Here is a 17,374-nt window from a genome sequence, read left to right on the forward strand (position 1 = left end):
CGAGCAACAACTAAATAAGATTGGGGAGCACGTGATCTAGGGTAGCCGTAGTATCCACCTACAATCGGTTCCAGAGACCCCCATAATCTTGAACCTCTCTGCATGCCTTACTATATAGGCTCCAACACGTGTAGCTATATGAGGATTTGGGCCTCACACTGTTATATTCTACACTGCATAGTGCTAATCTAGATACCTCAAAGATTAAGAACAACTAGGTAGAGGGTGAGGAGAGCTTATCATCAAGTTGTTGATAGATCGAATCGCACAAGGTATAATACTATAGAATGAAATAGTAATAATCGGGTCAGATTTTCTATCACAGAGTATTAAATAAAATGAAGTACAGAACAGTATCATCACCATGGAGGCCAAGAGAATTAATTCTCCAACCGAAAGTGCAACAGGTTCAGCGTTTTAGTTGCTTTATAATGGCTGTGTATGTCTCCACTACCCTCTTCTCCTTGGGACCTAGATGGATCTTTTCGAAATTTGGTGGCAGGATCTTATTTGCTCTGAAAGTATACCATTAGCATCATATTAAGTGAGAAGGAAAGTAGAGAAGAGAAGCAGTTTATCATACATACTTTTCATAGCGCACCTTCATGTTTCGGATCTTGTCCTTCAGATCAACATTACTACGGTCCTGTAGAACTGCACCATCTGAATGTTCCTTATCCATCAGCTGCAGGATCCTCCATTTTGGCCCATACTCGACAAATAGCTGGAGAAGACGTCTCTCCTCCTCCTCAGACCACATGCGTCGGGGCGGCAGTGGGCTACCATCACGGCGAGTGGTGGCTGGCCTCCGCAGCTGGGTTGCCCTGGGGGGAAGAGATGGTGGAGGTGCTGGTGATGAGTGCAGCTGCTCTGAGGATAAGAGCGGGTCAACACTCTGCTGATGAGACGGCAAATCCAATGAATGTGAGGGTTCTGATGATGATGATGATGCTGACTGCATAGAGATATGGTGATCTTTATCCTTGAGGGGTAATGGCTGTTCTGGGGCGTGGTCATCTTCACTATAGAATGACTCGGAGTAGGGCTGGAATAATAATGAAGAAGAACCATCCTCATCATTTAAAGATCCAGTGGGATTGGAGAATGCCGTCTGCTGTCTATGGCCCTGCCTATGGCCCTGCCTATGGCCCTGTCTAGTCCACTGGGGAGTATCCCTATTGACTCTGACTGACTCTGGAGGAGCCCGGCCATGATGCCTCCATGATCTTTTGATCTTTGAAGAGTCATCTTCAATCAAGGAGTTCAAGGGTCGCTCTCGCTTCCGTGATCCAGCATGGTGTTGCATTTCTACATGCTGGCTTTGACATTCAGATAGCCTCATCGATCCAGGGTGTTTATTTTGATAACTTAGAGCCATAGGTTGAGTCTGCCTGTGTGATGCTGTCTGTTCAGATGAATGCTCACTGTGTTCTACTTCTAGATACACTGGGCTTCTATCCCGACGCTTCCGACTGAGATGTTGACGCGAATGCTTCACCTGTCTCGATATAGGGATCCCGGTAGGTCTTGGCAGTTCATGACTGGAATCCGACCTCTCATCATCTCTTCCTCCACTGTGGAGCCTTCTTCCCACCGGCAACCGATGCAAACGACCCGGCCTTGTTGGTGATATAATACTTGATGGATGATTGGATCTTCTCAATGCTGTCCTCTGATCAGCAGAGTGGACAGTGGATGTGACCAAACCCTTTCCAATCTGATCTGTCTTCCATAACTGTCTTCGTGTATGGGAGGATTGTTTCTGAGGTGCTGGGACCGTGGCTCTCTCCCGATGGGGGTGGTTGGATCGTCTTGATCTTGGCTGAGAGTCTGGAATCTCCTCCACCCATTTATGGACATCTTCATGCCCACGAACCATGCTAAAATGTAATGAAGATGCTAATGAAGATGAGGTAGTCTTGTTCAGCTGATCTGATCAGTGTGGTATGGAAAGAATGATAAAAGCAAGCAGCTATCCCAGGTGAAAAGGCTTTTCCACCGGCCAGCGGTCACCAGACAGCCACTGGTCAATATCATGTTATTTCAATCTCAATCTTATTTATCCTTCATCACTTGAACCCCTGACGATCAACCCAATATAGGGTTGGAGTTGAAAGAAACTTCACTAACAGTCAACCTTGATGGCTTGGCAACAGCTATGATTTGCTCTCAAAGCAAAGACCAGACCGGCCTAATAGGATGATAGAGCCTCTGATTGGTTGAACCTCTCTTGATTCATAAAAAAAGAATGATATATCCAGCCACGGAGCACCTGCCGTTCGCCATTCAGCTTACCATTTTACAATAGACACAATAGAAATATATGAGGAACTGCCAGCATGCAACAATCTAAAATCCATCCACCATCTGCCTCTGTTAGTTCCAACGGAATTTCATCATGTCATTATGTCGTGGTCGTCCTCACATCTATGCCAACCAGGGGGCTCAGCAGGAGGCTCGACGTAAGCGCAGACGCACTCAGTATCAGCTCAAACGGGATCTCCAGGAAGGTCAGATCCTGCAGCGATATTATCATCAGTTCAGTAAGACTCTTCCCTGCCAGCACCAAACATGTGGAGAGCTGATCAAGCTACCATTCTATCCCAGTTGACCAGAATCCTTGGGAACAGCCTTTGGATGTGTCCCCACCATTGCTCCAGCAGAGGACCGATGTCTCTGTGGTTCAAAAGCAGGCTCTCCCCATGCAGAATGAACCTGGGAACAATGAACCTGGAAACTCTTCATCTTTCTCACCCTCATCACCTGGTGGCCTCCACCCGCCCCCTCAGTCTCCCACACCAGCATCCACGGTGAGCCATTACGCCCTTGCAGATGATAACAGGTGGTTCGATATGGATGGTCCATCTGCAGATGTGGATTCATTTGATGATGTGGAAGATAGAAGCCAATCCAGCTACAGGATGACCCCAGAGGCCATCCATCTTGTAGAGCACAGGAGATCAAGCACAGCTCCTCTCTCACCAACTGCTGAGGCCTTATCACCCCTCTCATCACCACCCTCTGCGGCGGCACCACCACCCCAGGCTCCAGTGTCCATTCTTGCCCAAGGGCTTGCCGAGCAGCTGCAGCAGCACCATGGCTGTCTGGGGGACAGCCACTGGGAGTATCCCTTCGACATGCGGCCTGTTGACCATCCATCCCCGCCTGGGACCCCCTTCCCCTCCAAGGCGACACCATCCCGGCCCATCCACTCTGTGCGCCTGAGTGAGATCATCCAGTGGGCCTGCCCGGATATCCTGTCGCGGCCACAGATAGCTCAATTTGGGGAGCCCTGGGATGAACAGCTCCCCCCACTGCAGAGGCAGAAGATCTTCAGTGGGCTGGATGTCAGGGATGACTCCACCCCTCCAGAACCACCCACCGTGGACATCGCCTCGGAGGACGTCCCCGACGGGCCACTGATGCCATCCAAGGATATCGACAGCGTGGGGGGATTCGCCTCCAGCCTCGCTGTGGCCCGGGCGGGCATTCACTGGCTGGCAGCTAGGCCCCCTGTGTCCTCCCTCCAGGCAGGGCTGCATCTCTCCCCAATCCCCGTGACATGGGAGCCCTCGTCAGAGGCCTCATGCCCCCGGCGCAGCCAGAGACCGATCCACCAGATCCCACATCTTCCCCTGGGCCGGCTGGGTGGGTTCGAGGATCTAGAGCTCTACGCCCTGTTTCCCAAACTACATGACCCCGAGCGCCAGCACTTCATCATCCGCGAGGATGAGTACCGGCTGTGGACCGATCAGATTGTTCTTCCTGCCCTCCATGAGTGCTACTCTACCGCCCTGCTGGGCCACATCCCCTCCAGCACCGATCACATAAGGCTCAATGCCACCGCGCGATGGGTTGAGGGCCGTGTGAGTCACAGCAGCAGTGCACCTCGCGTCCAGCTTTTTCGGCACTTTCTCCCCCCAGAGGGTCTGGCCCCACTATGGCAGGCAATCCAGACGCGTATCCAACAACCTACACTGCTTCAGTTCCAGGGTGTAATGCTCTTCCTGACAGCCAAGAACCTGAAGCTGCAGACCCAGAGCCGCACCTGGATGGAGATGCACAAAAGGTTCCTCCACCGATGGGAGCTTGCAGTCGATCCCCAGTTTATTGAGGAGGAGTTCATCGACATTGGCAAGGAGATCTGCCCCCCTCAGAGCTACCTGGCCACACAGCAGGCAGACCAGATCCCCGGGACAGTGCTGTGGCGGCGGTGCTGCCTGCAGAGCTTTGCACGGTGGTGTGGGGACTGTCTGCCTGAATCCACCACAGCACCAGACCCCAGCGGCACTGGACATGAGAGCCAGAGAGACAACGGGGACACTGAAGAGGATTCTGGGGGTGATGTATACCATGAGCACACTGATCAGGTGGACCTCCCCACCAGCAGCTCTCCTCAGCCCCAGAAGGTCAAGAACCCCTTCCACCAGGAGTTCTACCCAATGTCCTTCCTGTCTGAAGCAGGCTCACTGACCCTGGAGACGCGGCCCCGATCGGCACTTCGACAGTCAGGGCTACTCTACTGCCAGTTCTACAACACAATCAAGGAGGTCTTCGCGGCTGGGGAATCACTATGCCTTCGGGGCTGAACACCTGGACACCCTTGCTCTGGACCCAGGCCTGGTCCGCATGTGGCAGCACGTTGGGCCGCGGGGTCAGCCATCAGCCACTACAGGTGCTGCAGGCGTACCTTCACACCAAACAGCGCTGCCACCGGGCACTGGAGGCCTCCCGACAGAAGGCCTTCGCAGTGCGTGAGGAGTACCGGGTTAGCGGCGAGCTCTACCGGGCCATCCACGCGGCCATGCAGGATCAGGGGTGGGTAGATGAGCCACTCCCCCAGCCTGCATCCTCACTGAGGCCCTTCCACCACCAGCCAACACCACTCATCATGGACTGGCTCCGGTGGAACATCAACCGGCTCTGCACGGGGTTTGAGATGGTCTACAGCCTCCGGCAGCGGAACCTCGTGCAGTGGGAGCACACACGTGTGATGATGATGTTCCTCCAGTGCCTGCAGCACATGTATGGCGGGCAGGGGCGTCACCTACGCCACAGCAACGGGCTCTGGCTCGACCGTGTAGTCCAACCCCGGCGTGACGGGCAGGGCGAGCGAGTCCAGGAGGGGATGGGGTTCCAGAGCAACCTCCGGCGGTATCAGTACGCCTGGATGTGCGATAAGCTGGACTGGACCGCAATGATCTTCAAGCCTGCACACCGGGCCCATCTGACCTTCAACACGCCCACCCTGCAGCAGGCGTTCCACCACCGGTATGGGCAGGTGAACTCAGCCAAACGGGACTTCCTCCTCGTCCAGGACCTGCTGGCGCGGATGCGCGACCCAGCCACCACCACCACTCAGGCCCGTCTCCTGCTCCAGCTGTGCATTGACACCTGCCTGCGGGCATTCCGCAAGGAGGTGTTTACCCACCTAGACCAGGGCCAGCGGGTCTCATGGCGCTGGCAACCCCAGCAGCGGCAGCAGGCCCTGGCCGGGGAGATCGCACTAACCTGGGCCGGGCTGCAGTTGGTGTTCCCCGAGCTCACCGACCCGGGAATGATACACGCGGTGGCAGGTCACAACATGCGCGTGCGCAGCATATCCGTCCTGTTCACATGGCTCTGGGGGTGGGAGGGGGATGGCAACAGGTGCATTCTAGCACGGCAACACTGGGTGGATAAGCCCTACCGGTTGCTGTTCCAGCAGTGCTTCGGTGAGGTGGCCCTGGCATTTGGGGTCGAGCAGGCCCGGGCTTGGCGGGCCAACCTGCGGTCGATCTTCATCCGCACCCACTGGCTCCTCCCATACCCCTCATCAACCAGCTTCTGGTCCCATGGTGGGCAGCGGCGCCTTCAGTGGTGGTCTAGCGTGCACCCCGGCGTGCAGCAGTACGTCCGGAAGAAGAAAAAGAAGCAGCAACCATCTCCAGATCCAGCCCCACTGCACATTGAGCCCTGGGAGGTCGTTCACCTCCCCCTGAGCGGCTGGGAGCGCTCCTCCTCTGTCATGCAGGGGATCGACATCAGGCTTCCAAGCACGCCGGACTCCATAGATGATTTCCTCACTGATGTGCCACTGGAGCCTACTGAGGAGCCCACCATGCGTGATGAACACATCCTGCTCCCAGTGATTGGGCAGAGTGTGAAGCTGATCTACAGCACGCTACCAGACATTGCACCAAGCTACCAGCTACGGTCCCACAGACGGGGAGAGCACCAAGGCACTCCACAGCATGATCCTGCATGGTGGAAGTCCCACCTCCAGTCCTATCTACAGAGGCTCATCCAGAGCAAGCATGATGCCATCCAGTCACTGAAGTTCGCCCAACGGTCCCGCCAGTGGCAGAGTGGTCCACAGCCAGTACAGAAGATAGCTAACACCGAGCCGGATTCCGATCCTGAGTCACTGAGCCAGCAGTATATCCAGGAGGTAAAGCAGCTCCAGGCTCTGAAGAAACAAGAGCGGAAGGTGTGGGAATATAACACCCGATATATGCATCATTGGCAGCATATGAAATCACTGCAGCAACAGTCTCAGAGCAGTGCCAGCAGTCGATGGTCTGCACAAGAATGGAAGAGCTTCCAGGAACAGTTTCAACGGGCGCGGCATCGGGCACAGAAGTATGAGTATCAGCTGAGAAAGTCCACCCACAAGATCACTGAGCAGGTAGGATGACAGATTCAACGTGATGTGGTGATAAACAAGCAGCAAATAAAGGTAGTGTTAAATCGTCAATTCAGATTAAACAGAAATAGAGATATTAAAACAGTTGTAAAAGGGAGATATATATATATTCATAACCCTATGAGATAATGTTTTCCTGTTCTTAATAGTCTGCATCTTATTTGATTTTAGTACTCCTCTGATGAATGTTATTAGGTCCCAAATAAATTTCATATTGTCTTTATTGATTGGTATTTTTCCTTCTTCTCTTCTTCCTCATCATTAATGTTCTATATAGCTCCAACTGGCCCCAGTTGAAACAAATACTTCAATTAGAGTTTTTACTTCTAGTAGTCTTTATTATACTACACCACCTGGGGAAGAACAATCTACAATGGAGCCTGCATATAGCAGGCCTTAACTGCAACACCTACCACATCCAGTGGTTAATGCTGCCATGAATGATAATTCAACCTACACTAATCTCCATCTATATAATTCTTATGATCCCTTCACCCTCCTCCTATCACCCCCCCTTATAACCCCCTATATGCCCCCTATAACCCCCTCCCTATCAACCTCTCCTATCGCCCCCTCTATTGAAGTGGTTTACAGGGTATTGTGCTTCAGGCGGTAGCAAGCAAGCAAGGATCAGGCTTTTAGTATAATGATTTGCTATTTAATCATCTATAATAATTATAAATGATAAAACAACAAGAAAAGAATCAGGGCAACTAAACTAATCAACCACTGAGTCAATTGACTTCAAACATTGCATGTAGGCCGTAGTGGATATGAAATACAACATATCCAAATCAAAAGCGATAATTCCGCCGGGAAGGGGTTACATTGTGGTGTCAAAGTCAATGAGTTGAGGTGCGATGTTTGATGGGGTAAGCCACCAACCCAACCAGACCCAACTAAATATATATATTTTCACCCAGGCAACGGAGCGGTGCAAAGCGGTGCAGGATCAACAAAGTAAATAAAAATAGCAAAACATATAAGAAAACTGAAAGGCTTCATTCTGGAGTGATTTTAAACACAGAAAAACAAACATTCACACCAGATCAGATCTGTCAAGTTTCACACAAAGACACTGAATGAAGGAAATATATATATATTCAATGCACAAGACAGACCAAGCATCGACATGGAACATCAATTATTTGTCCACTGTGAATCATACCTCATTATCATATGCCGCCGGTGCAAGCATGCTGTGTGGCCAACAGAGATTGAACGGCATCTGAAAGGCAAGGCCCATCAGCTAAAGCATGCGGTGGTTCAGCAGATAAAGGAGAACATTGAACAGTGGGACAATGTGGCTCGAGATACTACACAGTTAACACTGCCCACATACTACACAGTTAACACTATCCAACAGGTGGGGGTGGAATGGACGTCCATTCCATTCAGGGTTAGAAAACCGACCAATCAGAGCAGGGCAGATTGGACGTACATTCCATTTGGTTTCAGACGTTGAACGTCCAATCAACCACGGAGTCAATTGACTTCAAACTTTGCATGTAGGCCGTAGTGGATATGAAATACAACATATCCAAATCAAAAGCGATAATTCCGCCGGGAAGGGGTTACATTGTGGTGTCAAAGTCAATGAGTTGAGGTGCGATGTTTGATGGGGTAAGCCATCAACCCAACCAGACCCAACTAAATATCTATATTTTCACCCAGGCAACGGAGCGGTTAGGGTTACTAGATCAACAAAGTAAATAAAAATAGCAAAATATATAAAAAAACTGAAAGGCTTCATTCTGGAGTGATTTTAAACAGAGAAAAACAAACATTAGTCGAACACGCTGGACCCTAAGCCGTTGGACGTCAAACCCGTCCAACCAGGAGTCAGAGATGGAGAGCCAGCAGGGTGAAACCCACATCAGATTCAACAGCACATGCAGTCCCAGAATGGCCAGAAGTGTGAGCAAGAGCACAGACAACAACATAAATGAAAGCATCACCAAGAATGAGGCTTCAACTATCGCCTCGTCCGTAGGTTTGTGCAAAATTAGCGTGGTTTCATTAGTGTATATTATACGAGATCTCATTGAATAATCAGTGTATTTTTGAGTATTCATTGGTATTAGGGTTATATATAAACCCTAATTAAGGATCCGCGTAAATAGATATTAGGATATACTATGAAATTCCGCCCAACATTGAGTTTTCAAACATAAAAGGGTATTTTGACACTCTGAACAGTCAGAACTTGATCTCCCTATCTTTTTATATTTCTGCTGGCCAATCTTTCATTTATATTGACACCAGGCACAAACACGCTGCTTTGGAAGAGAAATCCGTTGATGATTTAGATTAGAATTTGATCATTCCCTTGATAGATTATCATGAATCCTAGATGTGAATTCAAAGAGTTCCTGGTAAAGCTTCTCATGAAAGCTTATATGAGAAGAAAGATCCTTCACTGAAATCCTCTGCTGCTTCATATATAGATATTGAAGCCGGTATGCATTAATAGCTGCGGAATCAATAAGTCAGTAGAGAATAGAAAGCCAGGTGTGATAGATGACTCTATGACTAGTATATGCTGCTCAGTATTGATTTGCTAGATGTACCCCATTCATATGATGATTATAATCACCTATAATCAATGGGATTTTCAGCTTCTTTTGTGATTGACCTTTAAAGACTTTTCTAACAATATTGACATTGATTGAGAGTTCCCCTGAGCCTTTACAAGTACATTCAATAACTGCGTCCAATGAATGAATCGTAGTTAGTGCCAATACCATATTATTATCTTGCCAGGCAAGACAGAGAACATTCTCTTTTTCAATGACATGCAGAGTATTTCAGAGTATGGAATTTGAATGCTCTCAAAGCTCATCTAGTGCTGCTGGAACCTGGTTTGAATGAGTGGTTCCACATGCTCCATACTCCTGTTGACGGAGTTCTTTGAATAAAGGAACTGATGTAAAGTAGTTATCCATATAAATTGAATAGGATGTGACCAGCTGTGAGATAGAGATTTCATTAGATGTGGCATTCGGTGTAGCATTCGGGAGGGTGATATTCGGGTTGATATTAGGGCCAATATTATGGGTGATATTAGGGTCGATATTAGACATGGCACTCAGCATGGTATTCAGTGTATTCGGTGTGGATACCATAGAAAGCCGCTTCACCAGATTCACCACCATAGATCTGGTTTTTGTTAACATAGAGAATTGAAACATAGACATTATACCCTGCCAGCAGCTAGATCAGGAAAAAGATCATAAATAGTCATGTTCTGCTAGGCCAAATATCTTATATCCTCAAGGAATTGGTTTATTAGACATCTTGTATGTATGTTGACTCCATCCAAAATATTTAACCATGATCTCATCAATGGAAATCTTAGAGTCAGGGGTATAGTATTTTCAGCATGCCATATGAAACTTAGTAGCTAATGACTCTATCTTATACCATCAATTCTTATTTTTGACCTCCGGGCGGCGGGCCTCATGAAGGTTAGATATATGGATATATCATTTAATCTGTTCAAAACGCATATGGGTCATATAGAATTGAATGGAATGAATAGAGTCTTGTTTCAGCTCATTCTGCCCGTATAGATCAATTCAATGGAATTTATGAACTTTCATATAAAGAAGAATGCCTATAAAGACCTTTATCTCTGCTGAATTGATATTTTTCCATGAACATTGCTGAATAGAAAGCTTTGAGAATATAGATATTTCAGAAATCTCTATATCTATATCTTGAGCTTTCTCATTCTTTTTCATTTCTGAAAGCTCTGAAGCTTCATCATCAGTATCTCTGGTATCTCTCTTTAATTTTGCATAGAGATTAGTAGAATTACTGATATTTTAAAAGCATTTCTCAGAGAAAAATAAGATAAACAGAATGTATGAACTGCTGATATTGATATTTGCAGAAATATTGAAAATTGAATCTCATGAGATAGGCAATATTGAGTGGGATTTCACCGATTCTAGAGGTGGAAGTTCTGCAATAACCTCCTCAACAGACTGTTTTCATTTTCTTGATGTTTTTGTATGAACTAGAGAATGAATTAGTTAGCTAGGTCATTTGAATTGATTAATATAAGGAACTCACCATTGGATTTGGTAGGTTTCTCAGTGGATTCCACATTCGCAGGTTTGGGGGGTTCCATATTCGCGGGTAGGGGGATAGGTGGGAGAAGATATGAGAATCAGGCAGGCAGGCAGACAGGCAGGGCTTCAAACATGTTGAATTCCATACACATTCTTAAGATCTACATGAGATCTTCAATCAGTGGATCTAAATGACCAATTATTATTCATATAAAATCATATAGGATTCTATTGGTTATGCCCAGGGCGCCGGTGCAGAATTCCATACACTAATTGAAACCACGCTAATTTTGCACCAACCTACGGACGAGAAATGTGATTTTTGTCGAGCTTTTAACATTTTTTTGTTGTTTTTCTAACATTACACAAATATTAACAAGTATTTCTCTTTATTCAGAGTCAGATAACAAACTGAATCTATTATTCACAACTTCAACTGCTATCATATTCTGCATATGTGTATCCCTTATTTTGTTTGAACAGAGGTTCTTGGTGACTTCTGTGATCTAATTTTTTGCCTCGCAGAAGATTCAGAGATAGCAGATTCAGAGAGTTGAGAATTCCTTCTTTTTTATTTATTGCTATCATTTACATCAGTAGAGACTGAGTTATTTGTCTGTACTGATGGCTTTCCTGATTTGGGAGCAAATATACATTCTTTTGAATTTGCAAAGTGAGGCTCTTTACAATTGGCAACCCATTGGAAGTTGAGACGTTGAAACCATTGGAAGTCGAACCCGCTGAACGAACCCGTTAACCCGTTGGACCCAAACCAGTGGGATGACACCATTTAAAAGTCAAACCCGCTGGACATGCCCGTTGAAGGTTATAGGGTTAGGGTTAAACTATCCAAGTTCTACATAGTGCGTGGTCCGACGCGCCCCCGTCCGATTTTCTCCGTCCCTGATTGGCCGCCCGTGCGTGCTCCCGCTCCCGCCTCCGCGTGCCCGCAGTGGGGCCCGGTCACAGTCGAGCTCCCTCTTCCCTTCCCTTCCGCGGCAGCCAGCCACCCCATTACTTCAAACTTTGCATGTAGGCCGTAGTGGATATGAAATACAACATATCCCAAATCAAAAGCGATAATTCCGTCGGGAAAGGGTTACATTGTGGTGTCAAAGTCAATGAGTTGAGGTGCGATGTTTGATGGGGTAAGCCACCAACCCAACCAGACCCAACTAAATATATATATTTTCACCCAGGCAACGGAGCGGTGCAAAGCGGTGCAGGATCAACAAAGTAAATAAAAATAGCAAAACATATAAGAAAACTGAAAGGCTTCATTCTGGAGTGATTTTAAACACAGAAAAACAAACATTCACACCAGATCAGATCTGTCAAGTTTCACACAAAGACACTGAATGAAGGAAATATATATATATTCAATGCACAAGACAGACCCAGCATCGACATGGAACATCAATTATTTATCCACTGTGAATCATACCTCATTATCATATGCCGCCGGTGCAAGCACGCTGTGTGGCCAACAGAGATTGAACGGCATCTGAAAGGCAAGGCCCATCAGCTAAAGCATGCGGTGGTTCAGCAGATAAAGGAGAACATTGAACAGTGGGACAATGTGGCTCGAGATACTACACAGTTAACACTGCCCACAATACTGAATGAACCAATCCCGGAACTACCCATTCATGATGGCTACAGGTGCCAGCGGGATCCCCAGTGCCAGTATGTGGCAGGGAACATGAACACCATGCGCAAGCACTGGCAGAACAAGCACAGCTGGTCGCCATATCCCAGCCGTGGCCGTACAGCGCCACAAAAGCGTACGGCAGCACAGGATGAGGTGGACAGATCATGCCAGAAGGTGCAGTTCCAGCAGATATTTGCATCGCGCAAGGACTCCCACTACATACAGATCCAGACTAAGGAGACTACTGAGCATACCGGCACGCAAGACCAGAACAGAGCCAGCCAGGCCATTGATGAGCTGGAGCGATTTTACCAGGAACAGCAACGGCAGACCAGCAATGTCATCCAGGCCGGGGAGCACGATGAAGCCAACCCATGGCTGCGGCGGACCAGATGGCCGGTGTACTTGACCAACATCGCACCCAATGATCTGGTCAACTGCGTCCAGCGGCCCGAGGATGACACCACGTGCCCAGATGAACTGGCCGCGAGGGCTATCCAACAGGTGGGGGTGGAATGGACGTCCATTCCATTCAGGGTTAGAAAACCGACCAATCAGAGCAGGGCAGATTGGACGTACATTCCATTTGGTTTCAGACGTTGAACGTCCAATCAACCACGGAGTCAATTGACTTCAAACTTTGCATGTAGGCCGTAGTGGATATGAAATACAACATATCCAAATCAAAAGCGATAATTCCGCCGGGAAGGGGTTACATTGTGGTGTCAAAGTCAATGAGTTGAGGTGCGATGTTTGATGGGGTAAGCCATCAACCCAACCAGACCCAACTAAATATCTATATTTTCACCCAGGCAACGGAGCGGTTAGGGTTACTAGATCAACAAAGTAAATAAAAATAGCAAAATATATAAAAAAACTGAAAGGCTTTATTCTGGAGTGATTTTAAACAGAGAAAAACAAACATTAGTCGAACACGCTGGACCCAAACCCGTTGGACGTCAAACCCGTCCAAGGAGCCCATTCACCCATTGGACCCGAACCCGTTGGATGAACCCATCAACCTGTTGGAAGTCGAGCACGCTGGACGATTATATCAGAAGGTAGAGGGGGGGGTTCAAAAATATTGGAGTTTTAAAGAGCATTATCCCATACAATAATGGGCCAGGGTTAGGGTTACAAAGAGTGAGGGTAGAGGCTGGGGGGGAGGATGAGGTGGTCAGAGTCAGGGTTAGAGTGAGGGGTGTTCAGGGGTCGAACCGGTTGAACGAACCCGTCAACCCGTTGGACCCAAACCAGTGGGATGAAACCATTTAAAAGTCAAACCCGCTGGACATGCCCGTTGAAGGTTATAGGGTTAGGGTTAAACTATCCAAGTTCTACATAGTGCGTGGTCCGACGCGCCCCCGTCCGATTTTCTCCGTCCCTGATTGGCCGCCCGTGCGTGCTCCCGCTCCCGCCTCCGCGTGCCCGCAGTGGGGCCCGGTCACAGTCGAGCTCCCTCTTCCCTTCTCATATCTCATCTCTTCTTATCTTGTCAGTTTTTATTGGCCTTATTGGCCTGGCCTGCTCGCACATCCACGCGTCTCCACATTAATGCATTTATATATTGACGCATTCGTGCATGATTGCTGGCTGCTCACTCTCTCTCTCTCTCTCTTTTTTTTTTTCTTTCTCTCTCTTATGTTTTGCTCTTTCTTCTGATCTCTGACTGACCTCTTTTAAATATACTCTTTCAAATATTGACAGACAGCCAACTTTGATGAGAGATTTACTGTGAGAATGGATCTCTTTATTTATAATAGGTCCCACCGCCTGTGGATCTGCCGCCCATGTGGATTTGCTGTTGCTGTTGCAAATGTCCTCACCCACCTGGCTAAGCGGCACCGCAACCATCCCTCGGCCGCGACGGCAGGTCTCCGGGAGGCCGCAGTGGCTGCGATGATGCAGGACCAGCTGGAGCCGGTGTTTGACCGCACTCAGAAACCCTGTTGCCCACCGCCTCCGGAGAGTGCTCCAGTCCGAGCTGGTGGTGTACTACCTCTGGCTGATTCTACCTTTCGCGCGGGCGGTCCAGCGGCTTGCATATGGAGACAGTGATAGCCAAGGGGGGCTGCGGTCACCATTTCTCTGGCCGCGGGGGCATGGACCGTGGGACAGCAGCCGGCTGCGGGTGGTGCTTCAGCGCGAGGCAAAGACACACCTCCAGACCAAGCTCAATGTAATCACTTGGCGGCATGCCGCCATTGCCATCTCGCGTATGCACCTGTCCTGTGGAGGGTTCAAGCGGGAATATGAGGCAGATGATGCGGCAGTAGACCAGCAGGCAGGCCATGGATCCTGGGCTGCAGGTACAGTATATGCGCGGGGGCTGCAGGAGGCACCAGGCCACATTGAGGCACGGCGTGTGCGGTACCAGGCTGTCAGCCGGGAGTGGCATGAATTCCTGGGGTTTAACCCAGGCCCAGGGGTGCGAAAGCGGGCACGGAACATGGAAAAGAGCGTTAGCAGAAAAGCTCAAAAACAGCAGCCATCATATGTAACAGTAGAAATAGATGACAACATAGAGCTATAAATGATAAAAGATATATATTTTTCTCATGCAATTCATTATGACCAGATTTCCAACTTCAGCAGCTAGCTGTCATCTTTATAAATTTCAATACAAATCAGCCTTTCACCTCCGTTATAAAATGTATAATATTATATTTTCATAGACAACTCATCACAACCAGACCTTAAACTTCAGGAGCCAGTTATATTATATATACAGAGTATGATATTTAATTTCAAGACATAATTTCATCAGAAAATCATATTATTACAACATTAAGGTAGATAAGTTGTTTTGCAGAGTTATCAATATTAAATATATATATTTCGCCCCAGGGCAACTACCATCATCAAAACGGTCACAGATCAGCGAAATAACAATCAGACAGAAATTAACATCATACATTTAAGTATTGATCTGCAATTGCTTAGAAGCATTACAAAACTTAAATTTAGAGCAAATTAACATTGTCGAGTGAAGTGTGTTTATACTTCATTTTCAAAGAATATATATATATATATATATATATATCAACTCAAGAATACACTGACTTCATTAACATGGAACATCAATTATTCATTCAGTGTGAATCATACCCCATCATCATATGCCGTCAATGCAAGTATGCAGTATGGCCAACAGAAATTGAACGGCATTTGAAGGGTTCAACTCATCAGTTAGAGTATACAGCCACACAGAGTATCAAGCAGATAATTCAACAGTGGGATCATATCGCGCATGATCTCGGCCGGTTGATATTATCCACAGAATTGAACAAACCAATACATGAGCCGCTCATCCACAATGGCTACATGTGTTGGCGGCAATCTGAATGTCAGTATGTTGGAGGAACTATACGGAGCATGTACAAGCACTGACAGACCCAACACAGCTGGACTCCATGTCTCAGTCAGGGTTGGATGTCATCACAAAACCATATGCAGGTACAGAATGAGATCAACAAAGTAAATAAAAATAGCAAAATATATAAAAAAACTGAAAGGGTTCATTCTGGAGTGATTTTAAACACAGAAAAACAAACATTAGTCGAACACGCTGGACCCAAGCCGTTGGACGTCAAACCCGTTGGACGTCAAACCCGTTGGAGGTCGAAGCCGTTGGATGAGCGCATTAACCCGTTGGAAGTCGAACACGCCGGACCCAAACCCGTTGGATGTCGAACCCGTCCAAGGAGCGCATTAACCCATTGGACCCGAACCCGTTGGATGAATCCATCAACCCGTTGGACGTCGAACCCGTTGGACCCAACCCGTTGGACGTCAAACCCGTTGGACGTCAAACCCGTTGGACGTCAAACCCGTTGGACGTCAAACCCGTTGGACGTCAAACCCGTTGGACGTCAAACCCGTTGGACGTCAAACCCGTTGGACGTCGAACCCGTTGGACCCAACCCGTTGGACGTCAAACCCGTTGGAGGTCAAACCCGTTGGACGTCAAACCCGTTGGACGTCAAACCCGTCCCAGGAGCGCATTAACCCGTTGGAAGTCGAACACGCTGGACCCAAACCCGTTGGATGTCGAACCCGTTGGATGAGGAAGTCGAACAGGCTGGACCCAAACCCGTTGGACGTCAAACCCGTCCCAGGAGCCCATTAACCCGTTGGGAGTTGAACACGCTGGACCAAACCCGTTGGACGTCAAACCCGTCCAAGGAGCCCATTAACCCGTTGGGAGTTGAACACGCTGGACCCAACCCGTTGGATGTCGAACCCGTTGGATGAGGAAGTCGAACACGCTGGACCCAACCCCGTTGGACCCAAACCCGTTGGACGTCAAACCCGTCCCGGGAGCGAATTAACCCGTTGGGAGTTGAACACGGTGGACCCAAACCCGTTGGATGTCGAACCCGTCCAAGGAGCGCATTAACCCATTGGACCCGAACCCGTTGGATGAACCCATCAACCCGTTGGACGTCGAACCCGTTGGACCCAACCCGTTGGACGTCAAACCCGTTGGACGTCAAACCCGTTGGACGTCAAACCCGTTGGACGTCAAACCCGTCCCAGGAGCGCATTAACCCGTTGGAAGTCGAACACGCTGGACCCAAACCCGTTGGATGTCGAACCCGTTGGATGAGGAAGTCGAACAGGCTGGACCCAACCCGTTGGACGTCAAAACCGTCCAAGGAGCCCATTCACCCATTGGACCCGAACCCGTTGGATGAACCCATCAACCCGTTGGACGTCGAACCCGTTGGACGATTATATCAGAAGGTAGAGGGGGGGAAGATCGAGTCAGGGGCATAGAGGTCAAATGACATCACAGATGAGAGGCAGATGTTGACGAGCACCACATAGAGATAAAAGATATATGCATATATAAAGATCGATGAAGCGCATTAACCCGTTGGGAGTTGAAGACGCTGGACCCAAACCCGTTGGACGTCAAACCCGTCCAAGGAGCCCATTTACCCATGGACCCGAACCCGT

General features: G+C 48.3%; 5 protein-coding genes across 5 annotated transcripts; 4 read left to right on the plus strand and 1 right to left on the minus strand.

Annotated features, from left to right (window-relative positions):
* Positions 1-409: 409 nt before the first annotated feature.
* On the minus strand, positions 410-1,879 carry HCAG_04022 (predicted protein; the record flags this gene model as incomplete). The annotated part of the gene is made up of 2 exons (XM_001541874.1): positions 410-515; positions 588-1,879. The coding sequence occupies 2 exons, from the start codon at positions 1,877-1,879 to the stop codon at positions 410-412; spliced, it is 1,398 nt and encodes a 465-aa protein (XP_001541924.1).
* Positions 1,880-2,398: 519 nt separating this feature from the next.
* Positions 2,399-8,737, plus strand: HCAG_04023 (predicted protein; the record flags this gene model as incomplete). Its single annotated transcript, XM_001541875.1, has 10 exons — positions 2,399-2,543; positions 2,608-3,866; positions 4,029-4,341; positions 4,509-6,667; positions 6,963-7,014; positions 7,447-7,540; positions 7,805-7,978; positions 8,052-8,122; positions 8,198-8,291; positions 8,476-8,737. The coding sequence occupies 10 exons, from the start codon at positions 2,399-2,401 to the stop codon at positions 8,735-8,737; spliced, it is 4,623 nt and encodes a 1,540-aa protein (XP_001541925.1).
* A 3,432-nt stretch (positions 8,738-12,169) lies between these two features.
* HCAG_04024 (predicted protein) lies at positions 12,170-13,015 on the plus strand (the record flags this gene model as incomplete). Its single annotated transcript, XM_001541876.1, has 1 exon — positions 12,170-13,015. The coding sequence occupies one exon, from the start codon at positions 12,170-12,172 to the stop codon at positions 13,013-13,015; it is 846 nt and encodes a 281-aa protein (XP_001541926.1).
* Positions 13,016-14,152: 1,137 nt separating this feature from the next.
* On the plus strand, positions 14,153-14,945 carry HCAG_04025 (predicted protein; the record flags this gene model as incomplete). Its single annotated transcript, XM_001541877.1, has 2 exons — positions 14,153-14,404; positions 14,448-14,945. 2 exons carry the CDS (start codon positions 14,153-14,155, stop codon positions 14,943-14,945), a joined length of 750 nt encoding a protein of 249 aa, XP_001541927.1.
* Positions 14,946-15,728: 783 nt separating this feature from the next.
* HCAG_04026 (predicted protein) lies at positions 15,729-16,420 on the plus strand (the record flags this gene model as incomplete). The annotated part of the gene is made up of 2 exons (XM_001541878.1): positions 15,729-15,762; positions 15,957-16,420. 2 exons carry the CDS (start codon positions 15,729-15,731, stop codon positions 16,418-16,420), a joined length of 498 nt encoding a protein of 165 aa, XP_001541928.1.
* Positions 16,421-17,374: the final 954 nt, after the last annotated feature.

This window comes from Histoplasma capsulatum, genomic scaffold (assembly GCF_000149585.1).
Source record: "Histoplasma capsulatum NAm1 scaffold_3 genomic scaffold, whole genome shotgun sequence".
Lineage (NCBI taxonomy): Eukaryota > Fungi > Ascomycota > Eurotiomycetes > Onygenales > Ajellomycetaceae > Histoplasma > Histoplasma mississippiense.